Source organism: Dasypus novemcinctus, chromosome 18 (genome assembly GCF_030445035.2).
Source record: "Dasypus novemcinctus isolate mDasNov1 chromosome 18, mDasNov1.1.hap2, whole genome shotgun sequence".
NCBI classification, from domain to species: domain Eukaryota; kingdom Metazoa; phylum Chordata; class Mammalia; order Cingulata; family Dasypodidae; genus Dasypus; species Dasypus novemcinctus.
This window is the reverse complement of record NC_080690.1, coordinates 53,046,389-53,060,059: the sequence shown is the minus strand read 5'-3', so window position 1 is coordinate 53,060,059 and position 13,671 is coordinate 53,046,389. Positions and strand designations below refer to the sequence as shown.

Genomic DNA, 13,671 nt, shown 5'->3' with positions numbered 1-13,671 from the left:
AAATATCTTGAAAAGGAAGAAAGAAAAGGAAGTTGGAGGGCTCATGCTTCCTGACTTTAAAGCTTATTACAGGGAAGCGGATATGGCTCAACTGATAGAACTTCTGCCTACCATATGGGAGGACCTGGGTTTGATCCCTGGGGCCTCCTGGTGAAAAAGAAAAAAGAGAATGTGCCCATATGGCAAGCCAGTGCCCATACAAGTACCTGCGTAGTGAACCAGTGCCCTGTGCAAGTGAATCACGCAGCAAGATGATGACGCATCAAAAGAGAGGCAAGGGGAGAGTCAAGGTGAAGCACAGTAGAAAACAGGAACTGTGGTGGCACAGCTGACAGGGAACCTTTCTCCCCATCAGAGGTCTCCAGGTTCAAATCCTAGTGAATCCTAGAGGAGAGAAAATGGGAAGAGAAGACAACACAGAAAGCAAAAACAGCAGGGTGGGAGGAGGAAAAGGGGCAAATAAATAAATCTTTTTTTAAAAAGCTTATTACAAAGCTACAGTGGTCAAAAAAGCATGATACTGGCAAAAAGATAGATATATCAATCAATGGGTTTGAAATGAGAGTCAGAAATAGACCCTCACATCCATGGCCAATTAATTTTTTTACAAGGTTGCCAAGTCCACTCAACTGGGAAAAAAAAAAATAGTCTCTTCAATAAATCGTGCCAGGAGAACTGGATGTCCATGTGCAAAAATTGAAAGAAGATCCCTATATGCAAAATTAACTCAAAATGGATCAAACGCCTTAATATAAGAGCCTGAACTATAAAATTCCTAGAAGAAAGCATGGAGAAGCATTTTCAGAATCTTGTGTTAGGCAATGATTTCTTAGACTTAACATTCCCCCAAAGCACAAGCAATGAAAGAAAAAGTAGATAAAATTGAAAATGAATTAAAAGTTTAAACTTTTGTGCATCAAAGGACTTAAGTGTAAAGGAAAACTACTCAATGGGAGAAAATAGTTGGAAACCATGTATCTAATAAGGGTTTGATAGCCAGTATATATAAAGAAGACCAACAGCTCAACAATAAAAAGACAAACAACCCAATTTAAAAATGGGCAAAAGACTTCTCCAAAGAGGAAATAAAAACAGCTAAAAGTTCATGAAAAGATGCTCAACATCACTATTAGGGAAATGCAAATCAAAACCACAATATACTATTTCACACCCTCCAGAATGGCTACTATTAAAAAACGAAACAGAAAATTATAAGTGTTGAAGAGGATGTGCAAAAATAGGAATATTCACTCACTGATGGGGGTATGTAAAATGGTGCAATCACTGTGGAAGTATGGCTATTCCTCAGGAATCTATATATAGAATTATCTTGTGATCTGGCAATCCTGATACAAGGTATATACCAAGAAGAATTGAAAGGAAGGACTCGAAAAGATTTTGCACACCAATGTTCATAGCAGCATTATTCATAATTGCAAAAAGATTGAAGCAACCCAAGTGTCCATCAACCAAACAACAGTAAAACAAAATGTGGTATATACAGATAATAGAATACTCTTCAGATATAAAAAGCAATGAAGTCCTGATCATGCAACAACATGGATGAAACTTAAGGACATTATGCTGACTGAAATAAGCCAGGCATAAAACGACAAATACTGTATGATCTCACTGATATGAACTAATTGTAAGCAAGCTCATAGAGTTAGAATCTAAGTATAGGTTACCAGAGGATAGATTGGGGTAGAGAACGGGGAGCTGATGCTTAATTTACTAGAACAGAATTTCTATTTAGGTTGATTGTAAAGGTTTGAAAATAGATGGTGGTTATGGTAGCATGTTATTGTGAGTGTAATTAACAGCACTGAATCAGCATGGGATGTGGTTAAAAGGGGTAGTTTTGGGTCATGTTTGTAACTAGAATGAATGTTAGAAGATAAAACATGGGACTATCTAACACAGTGAACCCTGTTGTGGACAATGGACTGGGGTTAATAGCACAAGTATAAGAATGTTCTTTCCTAAATTATAACAAACGTAAATTTAAAAATACACCTACTGTAAGTGATGGGCTACAGTGAATAGTACTATTAAGTATTCTTTCATTAATTATAACAAAAATACCACACCAATGCAAATTGTCAACAATAGAGGAGTATATGGAAACATTGTATTTTTACATGACTTTTCTGTAAGCTTACAACTTCTCTAATTAAAATAATATTTTTTTAAAAACAAAAAATATAATATTGAAAATAGAATTTGTATTTTGTCTTGCAATTCAAATAGATACTTTTTTGAATAATTAAAAGAAAAATTACTTTTTGTAAACACTTTGAAAGTCACTTTAATTTTCCATTTGTATGTTTAATTAAAATCTTTGATTAAATATGTCTGCACATGTACACTTTTAATATAACTACATTTTATTTTAATCTTTTAAGTTGTTACTACTAATAGAACAAATTATGTGCAAAATATTGATTCTAATATAATTTGCAGTTTTGTTTAAATGAAGGCAAGAAAAATAAATATACAGAGTATATACAGACTAATAAAAAGAAATATTTGGAAGTGGGTGTGGCTTAAGTTATTGAGCTCCCACCTACCACATGGGAGGTTCCAGGTTCAGTTCCTGGTGCCTCCTAATGAATTCGAGCAAGATAGTGAGCTGACATGATGGGCAAGTGCAGCAAGCTGGCACAACAAGATGATCCAACAAGAGACACAACAAAGCAGGGAGCAGAGGTGGCTCAAGCAATTAGGACACTCCCTCCTACATCAGAGGTCCCAGGTTTGGTGCTCGATGCCTCCTAGAAAAACAAGGAAGGTGAACAGACACAGCAAGTGCAAACAATGGAAGAGGGGTAGAAATGAAATAAATAAATAAAATAAATCTTTTTTAAAAAAAGAAATAGGGAAACGGACTTTGGCCCAGTGGTTAGGGCGTCCGTCTACCATATGGGAGGTCCGCGGTTCAAACCCCGGGCCTCCTTGACCCGTGTGAGCTGGCCATGCGCAGTGCTGATGTGCGCAAGGAGTGCTGTGCCACGCAAGGGTGTCCACCGCGTGGGGGAGCCCCACGCGCAAGGAGTGCGCCCGTGAGGAAAGCCGCCCAGCGTGAAAAGAAAGAGCAGCCTGCCCAGGAATGGCGCCGCCCACATTTTCCGTGCTGCTGACGACAACAGAAGTGGACAAAGAAACAAGACGCAGCAAATAGACACCAAGAACAGACAACCGGGGGAGGGGGGGGAATTAAATAAATAAATAAATCTTTAAAAAAAAAGAAATATTTTATTACTAATCCAAACTTCGCCAACTATTTATTTATTTATTTATTTATTTTAAATATTTATTTATTTATTTTTTAATTACATTAAAAAATATATATGAGGTCCCATTCAACCCCACCGCCCCCGCCCCCCACTCCCCCCACAGCAACACTCTCTCCCATCATCGTGATACATCCATTGCACCTGGTAAGTTCATCTCTGAGCATCACTGACCCCATAGTCAATGGTCCACATCATAGCCCAGACTCTCTCACGTTCCATCCAGTGGGCCCTGGGGGGATCTACAGTGTCCCGTAATTGTCCGTGAAGCACTATCCAGGACAACTCCACGTCCCGAAAACGCCTCCACATCTCATCTCTTCCTCCCGTTCCCCACACCCAGCAGCCCCCATGGCTACCGTTCCCACACCCATTCCACATTTTCTCTGTGGACATTGGATTGGTTGTGTCCATTGCACACCTATGTCAAGTGAGGGCTTAGATTGCACATGGGTACTGGATGCACTCTTCCTGCTTCTAGTTGTAGACACTCTAGGCTCCATGTTGTGGTGGTTGACCTTCTTCAACTCCATGTTAGCTGAGTGGAGTAAGTCCAATAAGTCAAAGTGTAGGAGCTGAAGTCTGTTGAGGCTCTGGGCCTGGGTGTCATATTATCAGTCCAGAGATTCAAATCCCCTACATATATCTTAAACCCAGCACCAACTACAATTCCAATAAAGTAGCATGCAAGTCTTGTGAAAAGAGATCCCCTCTGAGTCCATTTCCATCACGCAGAAACAACAGCTCCAAAGAAGGGCCATCTGTCATGGCAGTGAACCCCATCTGCCATGACCATAGAACCCGTGGGTCTCTTTATCCCTCAAAAGAACCAATACCTGGGGTTGTATCTACCTTATCTGTCTCTTAGACTCTGTTCAGTTGTACATAGGGGTATTCCTTCTGACAACCTCCAGACTCTTTTTTAGAGACTCACAGCCTTATAATCTCATTTCGCCAACTATTTATACTTGCACAATTATAATGAAATTTCTTGCCTTTGCTTTTGTTTTAAGATTTATTTATTTATCCCCCCCCCCCCCCCCCCCCCCCCCCCGCGCTGGTTATTTTGAGCTCACGGTCTGCTTTCTGTGTTCGTTCGTTGTGTGTTCTTCTGTGTCTGCTAGTCTTCTCTTTAGGTGGCACCGGGAGAAAATCCTGGGACCTTCCAGAGTGGGAGAGAGGCGCTCAATCTCTTGCATCACCTCAGCTCCCTGGTCTGCTGCATCTCTTATTGCCTCTCTTCTGTGTCTCTTTTTGTTGCATCATCTTGCTGGGCCAGCTATCCATGTGGGCCAGTACTCCACATGGGCCCACACTCTGAATGGGCCAGAAATCCTTGCAGGCCCACTCACCATGCAAGCCAACTCGCCTTCACCAGTGGCCCCAGGAATCAAACCCTGGACCTCCTCTATGGTAGACAGGAGCTCATTCACTTAAGCCACATCTGCCTCCCAACCTTTGATATTTTGACAACTTCCAGTCACATAAACACAAAAGTTTTCCAAATATTTTTCAATTTTGTCATTATGAAGGTATATTTATCAAGGTAGTAGATATAGCATATTGTATTTAACAGTTTTTTAGCATAATTTATCACTAAAAAATTTAAACATATGGTATGTGGCCCTTAATTTAATCTCTTGCCTCAGTTACTACAAATGTTAGAAACAGACGTGGTCAGGTGCTGGCAAATGCAAAGCAAACTCCTCTTAAGAATCTACTTTAAGCTCAAACCTCAATTAACTCCCACAGTAGAGCACCAAGGATTATGATTTCGTAATAAAAGACATGAGGAAATAAAACATCACAATTGAGCTTCAGGAGAAAATACACAGAGAAGTGAACTAAGACTGAAGATACATGAATTATTGGATACAACATAAATTCTTTTAATATGGTCAGGAAGTGGAAGTTAAGATAAGGTTAAGAGATATGAAGGATAGAATGAGTTTCAGAAGAAACTAATTGAGAAAAGAGAAAGTGGTGATATATGACAGTGAGGCAATACAAATCAGTTGAGAAAACATGAAATAATTAAAAGTGTGCCCAAATTATTATATGTAAAAATAAAAATGACTGCCCATTTTAGATCATACTCAAAAATCAATTACAAGATGGGTTAAGTACTTAACTAGGAAATGTAAGTTTAACACTTATAGAAGAAAACATAAAAAAAGTATTTTATGACTTCAAGATATAGAGGGATTTCTTAAAAACACAAAAAGTATAATCAAAGTAGAAGGCATATAAATTAAATTCAAGGACTCTGTTCATCAAAGTCACCATTAAAAGAGTGAAAAGATACACCACATTGGAAGAAGATATTTGCATCACATATGACTGAAAAGGATTAATGTAAAGAGCATTAGTGTATCAATTTTTTAAAAGATAAGCAACCTGTAGTGTGAGGCCTAAAATTTAGATGTAATATTAGGTTCTGCCTTGACATCTTTGAGCCTCACCTACTATGAGGTCCCTTCCCTCGCCCTTACCAGATGTGCCCTCCAACCTAGTAGGAGAATCTCCTCACCTGGCTGGTTCCCCATTGGTTAGACAAGTTGCACTCCACCTGGTCCTCAGACTAATGGGTTTCATTTCCCTGCCAGTCCACAGAATTATTCAAACAAAACAATAACATCTTCCCATGGTATCTTAGTTTGCCAAAGGGCTGCCAATGCAAAGTACCAGAAATGGGTTGACTTTTACGAAGGGGATTTTATTTGGGGGAAAGCTTATAGTTCCAAGTCCATGAAATGTCCAAATCAAGGCACCATCAGAGATGTTTTCTCACCAAAGCCAGTTGCCATGTGGTGAAGCAAGATGGTGGGAAATCTCTGCCTGGGTCTCTGCCTTCCTTGCCAGGCGCACCATCTCTCAGAGCCCAACTCCTGGTGCTCAGCTGTGAGCAACCAGGCCTAGGGCTTTTCTCTTCCTGGGGCCTCCTCTCTCAGTCTAGGTCACTCTGCTTTCTTCCCTAGTTCAGCTGTGAGCTCTTGGGCATATGGCTCATCTCTTCAGCCCGGGCTGGTCTCTTCAACCTTGAACTGCTCTTTGGGTGCAGCCTCTGGAGGGTTTCAAGCTTAAGCTTTGGCTGTTAGTGATCCTCTCTCAGGCCTTGGGGCTTCTCTGTTTTCCTGAAGTCTTCTCTCTCGCATTTCAGGATCAATATGGCAGAGCTCCCTTTCCCTGTGTGTTTCTCTGTGTCTCCATTTAGATCAGACCCAGCAAGAGGCTGGAGACCCAAGGTGGCCCCCACCTCACTGATGTAGTCCAATCAAAAGCATCTCACACCCACAGGAATGGATTAGTTCAAAAATGTAATATCTCTTTTTGGGATTCATAAAAGAACTTCAAACTGTCACACGTGGGAACCCGGGGTACCCCATGCTCTTGTTACTACAAAGCCTGCCTCCCACAGCACTGCTGGTTCCCGAGCGCAAGCTCCATTGGCCCTCCGTGACATGTAGTGTCCTCTTCCTCCCCAGTCTGTGAGTAAATGTGATGAATAAACTGCTGTCAATCTCATCTGTCCAGTGTCAGGTGTCACGTGTTCTGCCATCCCCAGAACCCTAGCACAGGACTCTCTCCCTCAACAACAGGGTGAAGAGAGGTGAATAAAACACCATCCAATAGAAATATGGGTAAAATATACCATCAGGCATTCCACAGAAAGGGAAACTCAAATAGCCAATAAACATAAAAAGATGTCTAACCTCATTATTAATACCAGACATGCAAATAAAACAATAATGAGTTATTATGAGTTCACTTAAAACTATATTGCAAAAATCTAAAAGTTGGATAATAAATCCATGTGGCATCACCTATTAAGGTTTAATATGCACATATCATATGACTTGGCAATTTGATTCCTACAAGCCTATACTCTAAAAAAATTGAGTGTGTGCAGCAGGCACACAAAAACTTGGAAAGAGAAGAGGGAATAAATTGGGAATACAAAAAATGTCACACAGAAGTGAAAATGAATAAACTATAAGTGCACACATTGATGTGGTTACATCATAAAAGCATAATACTGAGCATAGGTTCAAGGTGAATATATACAGAATGGTTCTGTTTATACAAAGGTGAAAATCAGATACTTTAAAAAGCAAGGGTGGGAAACGGACTTGGCCCAGTGGTTAGGGCGTCCATCTACCACATGGGAGGTCCGCGATTCAAACCCCGGGCCTCCTTGACCTGTGTGGAGCTGGCCCGTGCGCGGTGCTGATGCGCGCAAGGAGTGCCACGTCCTTGCCACGCCACGCAGGGGTGTCCCCTGCATAGGGGAGCCCCACACGCAAGGAATGCGCCCCGTAAGGAAAGCCGCCCAGCGGGAAAGAAAGTGCAGCCTGCCCAGGAATGGCGCCGCCCACACTTCCTGTGCGGCTGACAACAGAAGCAGACATAGCAACAAGACGCAGCAAATAGACACAGAGCAGACAACTGGGGGGGGGGGGATTAAATAAATAAATAAATATTTTTTTATAAAAGCAAGGGTGATTAATCAAAAAATCTAGCATAGTAGCATAAGGGTGGATTAGGTGGGAATGTAAATGAGGAGGGTCAAGAAGGGCTCTGAACCTATAGCACTCTTGAAACTAATCATGTATATGATACATTTCTCTCTTTTGTATGTGTATTTTAAATAAAAATACTTAAAATAGTAAAATGCAGTACAAATGTGAAAATAGTATTTTTATTTTGAGTTACAAATGTACACTATTAGATTTTGACGCTAGGCACTAAACAGTGTTTTATGGAAACCCATTGTACTCATGGGGAAGGGGGACTTTTAATTTAAAAAATAAAAGCCACAGTGCTACAGTAAGTTGAGATACAAATACATCCACACACACACAGACACATACATACATACTGAAGTTAATTTTTATAAAAATTGGTTACGTTTCTAACATCCGAGGCACTTTTCATGGTTTAAAAGTTTTTTAAAAATCAATAAACTTCTTCTTATTTTTGTTTTGACGTATATGCTCATTAATCCCTGAGAACCCTGAAGATCAAAGTATTACCTAAAAAAAGAGAAACTTTGCTGATCTGTTAAAGAAGTCTCTGGAAATTCAAATAAATTCTATTCTGCAATCACTTGGGAGGAAAAATAAGGAAATTCTGGCATGTCTGCATAGTCTAAGGAAAAGACAGACATGTCCTCTCCAGAACACATGCCAGATTTTATGTCCTGATTGTTCAGAACCTGAGTTTGGCACAAGGCAAAGATAGCATTCTTTAGGGCTCCATGTCATGGTTCTATAGAAACTAGAGGAACTTCTAAAGTCTATTGACGTGACTTGATTTTAAAATAACTTAATTGTTAAAAGTCCCTTGCACTTGTGCCCCAAGTCCAAGGAGTGCCTTCTTCCTCTCTCTTTGTTCAATATTTGATATTTATTGTTTACGCTACAATACACCACCAGAAAAAAATTCAAACTTAGAGACAGAGGAAAATAACCAGAAAATTGGCAAACAGATTAGCATTTGACTCATATGAGATTATCCTAGTGAAATTAGCCTGGTTAGTTATCTCAAATAGAAAATACCCAATGCCTACATAAGAAAGGATTACTAAACTTTTTCCCCCACTGCTGTCATGCTTACTGGCTATTTTCACAACATAAAAAGTTACACAGGCTTATTTAGAAAACAGAAAATAAAGAAAAGTAAAAAGAGGAAAACAAAAAATACCCATAATCTGACTATCAGAGATAACTTCCTAATTTTTAAAATCTGTTTCCTTTATCTTTCTCAATACATACAAATCCTATTTATAAAATTACAATAATGTAAAAAACTTCATATCTTGTTTTTGATTTTACAATTTATTTTACATAGGCATGTTTAACATCTTTAAATGCCCTTCAAAGACATTCTCTTCAGTTACTCCAAATATATTCCACCATTCCCCTTATTTTGTTTTTAAGTGGGTTCCATTGGATTTTTTGTTTTTGTTTTTGTTTTTGTTTTTTTTGCTGTCTGATTTTTTCCTTAAGATTTATTTATTAAAGTTGAATTTCTTGGTCATAGGGTAAAAACACTCTTAAATCCTTGCTCCTATTTCTTACAGGAATGATAATCCCAGTTTTCATCTCCACACCAGTAGATGAGAGTCTGGGGCTATTTGAAATTTTGCACTCAATACATTTCTCTTTCTTTTAGCCTCACAACTAGCCTAACCTAGCCCTTGCCTTTTAGTCTCACAACAGCCTATTGGTAGCTACTATGACTCCATCTGAAGTTTTGGAAGTAGCCTCAGAGGGGTCACGTAACTTGTCCCATGGCTTCCAGGACAACTTGAGGGCCTGAGATCTTTCCATGACATTGGCACTCCCTCAGCATGAGCTTCTAGCTCCACTCTCTTTGCCCCTTCCTCCCAGACAAGACCAGGGAAGTTCCTAGTCAGGCTGCAGGAGCAGGAGAAAAGGGCAGAAACTGGAAAACGCCACCAGGAGACTGTGAAGGTGTGTGAGGAGCCCGCCCAGCTCACCTGCAGAGCCACCCGTCAATCACTGCAGTGGCCTCCAAGGCTAGAGGCCTGCGACCACCACAAAGACCAGAGCCAGAAAGAGGCTGTCATTGCCATTGATACCATTTTTATCTTCCAGGGCTGGTGAAGCCTGAGGTTACTTAGATGATATTGAATTTAACCCTCAAACAACTGCCATTTGACACATGAGCCAACAGCCCCATCAAGGTAAAATGGCTCGCCCATGAGTGTGCACCTAGTTGGTGGCAGGGCTAGCTCCTTCCCAGTCCCCACGCTCTTGTTGACCACACATGCCCCTTCACCTCTCCGTGTCTCGTGGACTCCTGCCTGGCCCCCAGTCTCCCCACAGCACACAGACCCAGACACACAGAGCTGAGCTGCAGTTTTATTAAATTCGCCTAATAAAAACAGAGTCAGGTGGGGTCAGGTGTCTGGATTCCAGCTTCAGGTGGGAAGGAGAACAGAGCAGGAAGGTGGAGCTCAGGTCAGGAGCAAGGATGTGAGTGGCAGATTCATCTCCCCAAATGGTTCAGCTAGGAAAGGACATCCTTAAGACTCAGGTTCAACATGCTCATTCAGCTGAGGATGCATTCCTTACTGAGGCTGATGGTGCCCTGGGAGGGAGTAAAGTGAGGAGGGTTGGAGGTGGATCACACGCAGGTCCTGGGCCCAGGGCAGGGCTTCCCCACCCCCCAGCATCACCCCATCCTCAACCACAAGGAGGAACCCTTCTTCCCTGTCCCTCAGCTCCATTCCCCGTGAGAACCCCTGGCCCACAGTGTGGAGAGGGGGCTGATGTCAGAAAAGCAAGACTGAGGATGGCTCCCTAATCACCCATGCCTGGGGGCAGGAGGGAGTCAACCCCTGCCTGAGCAGCGACAGCAAGAGATGAGAAGGTGCTGGAGGGGGTGGGGGAGCGGGCCTGAGGGAGGGGCAGGGCAGCTGAGTTTGGTTTCTTCTGTGCTTCCTCTTCCACTCTTCTGGCAGGAATACTGGATGGTAGAGAATATGTACATTGTAAACAACGCCATGTGCACTGTGCCTGGATTGGTAGAAGAATTTCTGTTTCTCAAAAGGCTTCCCATTCTGCTTGTGGGGGAAGCAGGGTAAGAGGCAGTCCATTCAAAATCTACCCAACTGTGTTACAAGAACACTAACAATTTATCAGGAGATAAACTAAATGTACCTGGTGAGCAGCTCTGTGTAGGTAGAGGCTGCCTCAGAACCCATTGAAAATGCACCAAAACAATCTAGTGGAAATGCTGGCACATAGGCACAGAGGTGAGACAGAGGGTAGTGGGGCTCAAAGCCAGGGAGCTGGACATGAAGGCAGCACCCAAGGAAGGGAAATGGCCAAAACCTAAGAACCTTACAAGGCTGGGGTATCCCTCCCTGGGAAGGCAGTCTGAGGGCAGGTGCTCTTTTCTAATTTGCCTAAAATACAGCTGTCAGAGCTCCTTCCTGCTGCAGGAGCTGAGCCCTGGACTTTTTGCTTTCCTTCCAAAATCCTACTCCTGATAACACACACAAGCCAACACACTCTCCACACTCTCCTATTTACCAACTGTGTGTGAGCTAATCGGTGTTACAGGAGCACGTGGGCAGCAGAAGAGGCTGATGGCATGTTATAGGTGCCGCAGGACAAAGCAAAGGTTTGTGTGCTTGTTTATAGAGCCCGTGTGCCACGCATCACATGACGAGACAGTCTATTTGTATGTGGCTGTTGCAATGTGCTACATGTTGTTGTAGGGGAAGGTGTAGGGACATGGAAAGGAAGTTACCATGACGATCAGGTCCAATCCCTTGGCTGCCAGGCCCGCCTCATTATAGCACTCTTGGATTTTATCTAAGGCGCTCATTTCCGCTTCAGTAGCATTGATAGACTCGAGGGCTGTGTTCAACCAGTCCTTGTTTCCAAGGGCCACAAGACCAAAGACTTCATAAAATAAAGGGCAAGCTTCTGCTGAAGACACAAGTAGGAAAACATCTCATCAAGGAGCCCCGGGAGCAAGAAAAGGGGTTGAGGGTCATGTTCCCTGCCCCCACTTGTATCCAGTGGCTGCTGACTGATCTTCCAGAGACCTGCACTCTCCCAAGACTGCTCACCTCCCAGACAAACTGAGAACACATGTTCAGGACACACTCCCAGAGGGGAACAGAGTGAGGGGCCAGATCTAGAGACGCCTCTGCCGCTGACCACTGCCTCAGACACATCAGCCCGCCTGCTTCTGGCTTCCAAATCAGCACCATTAGCCCAACCCAACATCCTCTATGATGTGTGCACCTAATGACTCCTCCCTCTTCACCCCTCGCCCTCCACCAGAAGACTGAAAGCTCCAGGGGCTTTCTGCAGGACTCTTCAGCCCAGACCACCCGGATGCCCTGAGAAGCTACTCTGAGATCACCCCTGGAGGGTGGAGTGGGGTCGAGTGGGCACAGACCATGACAGCTGTCTCCCTCCTTCCCATTCTCACCCGTCTGGATGCTGAGCTCTCTGGTTACCAGCAAGGCCAGCACAAGCAGTGTCCCCTTCATAGTGCTGACTGCTGGAATGCACTCCTCGGGTTAGGGTTTCTGCTGCTTTATAAGCCTCTGGCTGCCTGAGCCCAGCCTACACCCCTACCAAGAGCTCCAAAGACCTGGGAATGGGAACCCAGACCATGTGGCTCCCTCAGGCCCTCGGGGTGTTATGGGAAACCTCTCCAGTTCCAAGGATCAAACTCATAGAGAGATTTACCCTAATGTTTTGGTTGGACATGAGCCAAAGAGCAAATGGAGCTGACATTTCAAGGTGACTCCATTTGGGATCAAACATTCTATTGTCTCAATCCTAACTGTCATCACCTCTGACCACATCCTTCCCCTCCCCAATCTGGCTCCAAACCCAGTTCTCTCTCAAAATATGGATGTAAACCATGGGAGGAGGCAAGGTATGCATGATTATAAGTGGCGAAAAGGTCATTCAGAAAACTCAGTTTTGCATGCGTTTAAGTCCTAAAGGTAAGTATGGGGATCAGGGTCTAATCGGGGCCCCTTGAACATCTTCTTCATCTGCTATTTTTGATCAGGCCCTGATAACAGGTTGATACCTTTGGGCCCTGAATCCTTTCCTGCCAGGAAAGTCACAGGACTAGTCATGATATGGGTTACCTCAGAAGCTGGTAATGCCCCCATTTTACCCACCAACTGGATCATGCCACCAGATTCCCTCTCACCCATAAGGGAGCAAATTCCCTTCTGGACTCCCAGTGGCTCTGCTCACCCCTTCTCCTGGCCAGCTCACACTTCTCTGTCGGGTAACCTGGCCTCCATTAGGGTTTGAGCGGCAGAGCCAATCCAGAATCATCAGTGAGCAGAAGAGGGAAAGCCCTGAGGTGTCCTCAGTAACTGGCTGCCCTCCTCTTCTTTTTAGTACTATAGGTCACTGGGCTAGAGTCCTACTGACCAGAGTCCTGGGTCGGCCAGAAATGGCACTCTGTCTGTTTAAACTCTCTCAAGAGTCAAACTCTTCCTTCTACTCTGGGAAAGCAGTTGGATGGCACACAGAATATGGGACTCTCCATAGACTCTGGCAGAAGAAAGACTGAAAAAGCTCCCAATGGCAAAATCTGGAACAATATGCACAACAAAGTAAATAACATAGTTTTGGATTATAACCCCCAAAAATAAGATAATATCCATGAGTTCATATTGATATAAATAAACAATTGGATAAATAAGTAAATAGAGAGAAAAGGTAAATCATCCTTACAGAAGAATTCCAAATAATCTCTATATATATAGTCCCCCTCCAGGAGGTGAAGTTTAATACCCCTCCCTCCTTGAGAGTGGGGAGGGAGGGTTGGAAATAGTACCATTACAGGGGAGAAACTTGGA

The 13,671-nt window shown here is 43.0% G+C and overlaps 1 protein-coding gene across 2 annotated transcripts; it reads right to left on the bottom strand.

The window, feature by feature from the left end:
- Positions 1–10,166: 10,166 nt before the first annotated feature.
- Positions 10,167–12,488, bottom strand: LOC101414986 (major allergen I polypeptide chain 2-like). 2 transcript variants are annotated; one of them, XM_004462269.4, is made up of 3 exons: positions 12,270–12,488; positions 11,577–11,758; positions 10,167–10,409 (listed from the first exon to the last, which is right to left on the bottom strand). In XM_004462269.4, exons 1-3 carry the CDS (start codon positions 12,328–12,330, stop codon positions 10,371–10,373), a joined length of 282 nt encoding a protein of 93 aa, XP_004462326.2. In that variant the 5' UTR covers positions 12,331–12,488; the 3' UTR covers positions 10,167–10,370. The 2 variants fall into 2 exon arrangements, with proteins under 2 accessions (XP_004462326.2, XP_023445667.1); XM_023589899.3 differs by having other exon boundaries at positions 11,577–11,755; positions 12,270–12,487.
- Positions 12,489–13,671: the final 1,183 nt, after the last annotated feature.

Excerpts from the sequence above, each read along its gene's own strand:
- LOC101414986 (XM_004462269.4), bottom strand. The coding sequence starts at position 12,330 with ATGAAGGGGACACTGCTTGTGCTGGCCTTGCTGGTAACCAGAGAGCTC. Across the intron at positions 11,759-12,269 it reads AGAGCTCAGCATCCAGACGG|CAGAAGCTTGCCCTTTATTT; the intron begins GTGAGAATGGGA and ends TTGTGTCTTCAG. Across the intron at positions 10,410-11,576 it reads GATTGGACCTGATCGTCATG|GGCACCATCAGCCTCAGTAA; the intron begins GTAACTTCCTTT and ends ACTCCCTCCCAG.